General features: G+C 36.5%; 1 protein-coding gene across 1 annotated transcript in view; it reads right to left on the bottom strand.

Moving 5' to 3' along the window:
* Window positions 1-229, bottom strand: part of IGF2BP3 (insulin like growth factor 2 mRNA binding protein 3) — a 162,283-nt gene extending 162,054 nt beyond the window's left edge. The window contains exon 1 of the mRNA XM_014521509.2: window positions 187-229. Within this exon, the coding sequence (XP_014376995.2) occupies window positions 187-229 (43 nt within the window). The remainder of the gene's footprint in view (window positions 1-186) is intronic.
* Between the last annotated feature and the right edge of the window lie 2,344 nt (window positions 230-2,573).

Here is a 2,573-nt window from a genome sequence, read left to right as displayed (position 1 = left end):
ACAAACACATTTCTGAATAAAGTGTGTTTTCTCTTTTGGATTTGTACTACATGTCATTTTTATCTTTTCCCTACTCTAATTTCTTAACCCTCTACTACAAGAACAAGTTATTTGACTAGCAGTAGAAAAGAAATAGTTCTGTGACTAAGAATCATCAGGAAAGGTAGATATTCTCTCAACATTTACTCTCTGAGCTGTCTTTATAAGCTTCATTTCTATTGCTCTCCATGCTACTTAAATTTATGCATATTGGGGTACAGAGCTCTCTCAAAAACAAGTATTTACCATTAACAGATAATATTGGAATAGAATAATGGTCTGGTATTTCCATGTGGAAATGAAGGGTTTACCAACATTGAAAATTGTGTCTCAGTTTTTGTTTGTTTTCTTATTTATAAGAGTGATCTTTAGTTTGCTGGGGAGGAGACGTTGTCATCGTTCTCCATCATGCCTCTGAAATAAAATTAAAAATAAATGTTTTAGATGCAACTACTGCTAAGTTTTCTGAAAGGTCTTGAATAAAGGTTGCCACTGCAATCAAAGGACAGCTTCTAAAATCTCTTAGCCTTACCTTAGAGAAAATGACCAGTATGCTTGGTCATCTAGTAGTGCTATTAATAAAGTTCTGACATACAAGCAACAAGATAAAACTGAGAAAGCTGCATTTATATGGAGTAAATCAACATAACGTTTTATACCTTATGAAACTCTGGGTAGTTTTGCTTCTTTTTAAGGGAGAGAAAAATCATCTTTCCAGTCAAGTTGGCTTGTTTTTTATACAAGTGTTTCAAGGAAACTTTATCTATGTTCAGGAAAAAAGTCTGTGTATAGTGCTTTAAGGATAAAGAATAAATATTGAGTAAAGTTGTATTTTGACTAGACCTAAAACGATATGGTGAAAGGAAAAGAAGAAATAGGCCTGTTCATCTGATGAAGTGTGGAGGTGAAGCCCTTTCTTTGACGCATCTCGTCTCCCCGGTCCATAGGCCTATCTAAGGAACTGTCCTGAATTTTTTCCCCCCATTTTTATCCTGATTCTGCCCTATGGCTAGTGCAAACTTTCTGTGCCTAACAAGTAGCAAGTGCAAAGTAATACTGTTTCTTTGGGTAGCAGATGGCCATAGATAGACCTTTTTCTATATAAAACTACCACTCTTCTAGTCCAGATTTACTGTGGACACCTCTGAATGGAGGCTGGGTAAGAACCTGAACTAACTGTTAAAACCCAACAGATTTAATGACATTTACAAGCTCATAAAACAGATTCTGCTGATTTATGGTCAATCTAACAGATAATTTAAGGGCAGTAGTGAAACTTGGTTTTATGTACACACAGCTCCCTTAAAGTTGGGTGTTTTAACAAAAAGCCTTTTGGACCAAACTGATTGCATATCAATCTAACTGAATAAATGGTGTATTTATGATGATGATCCTACAGTATATAATAAAGCAAATGGAGATTTTAGACTGAAGAACTGACTCCTATTTGCTTCTTTGCTTTAAAAATGCAGTAATTAATAAAAACTGCAGAATTCTAATTTCACTAGCTTAAAAATCAGGAAACTTGACAGGAAAGTCATCTTTCCTCCCCTTGTATTAGCAAGAGAGAAAGGCAGTCTTAAGTTATTATGCAACACTGTAGGCACCTAAGCAAGATCATAGCTTTTATTGGGAAAGCACTAGAAAGTTCAGGCAAAGCAGTAAGGTAAAAGCTGAAAGCAGTTACCAGTAGAAACAGATGGATACTATTAGCATTAAAAAAAAAAAAAAAAAAGGAAAAAAATAATTCAAGTTGTAAGAAATAACCTTTATAAGTCTTATTTCCCCTTAATCATGTTTCTACAACCAAAAAATTCCTTTTGGGATATAAAGGTACAATTAGTTTCAGCCAGAAGAGAAACATCGTTTTGAAGCTCTAAAGAAGGTGCTACTGACAATTTGAGAAGATCCAGCTTTATGGAAGACCAAAAAGATTTTTTCCTCTCCAGTTTTAGAATATATTTGCAGCTTAGACTTCAAAACCTGCTTGGCTTAAAACCTTCAGGCTTGCCACAGTCTTTATGCTTGAGAAGACAAGGTTGAAGAAATTAAATCCTCAAATAACAATTGTAGAAATGTTTACTCTCTTTGCTAACTAATGGCAGCAGGAACACTGCTTTTTGGCCTTTTGGCTAAGATCAAATGTCACATGAACAGTCTGAGCATTGTGAGAAGTCAATCTCCAGAGATATGCAAGTGTGACTCTGGGGATGTGCATGTTCTGAATGTGTTGCCCCTCCTCCCCCAGCTGCCTAAAACTCTCCCATCCCCCACCCAGCTGTCAAGTGTCCCTTGCCACCCAATTGAAATCCTTCCTTATCTCCTTTCTCCCAAGCCCAGTGCAGACCCTGACTTCTCATGCCATGAAGAGAAGACAGATCACTGCTTGGGGCCCCACTGCTTAACCAAGAGAGCGCTATATGTTGTTCTCCAGTGTCTGCTACAAATTCTCATATGTGAGCAGTTGCAGCAGGCAAGAAAAATAAGAATCCACATTCCAAAGCAGCAATATAAAAGAAAAAACATATTTCTTT

This window comes from Alligator sinensis, unplaced genomic scaffold (genome assembly GCF_000455745.1).
Source record: "Alligator sinensis unplaced genomic scaffold, ASM45574v1 scaffold978_1, whole genome shotgun sequence".
Lineage (NCBI taxonomy): Eukaryota > Metazoa > Chordata > Crocodylia > Alligatoridae > Alligator > Alligator sinensis.
This window is presented reverse-complemented; position numbering and strand designations above follow the sequence as displayed.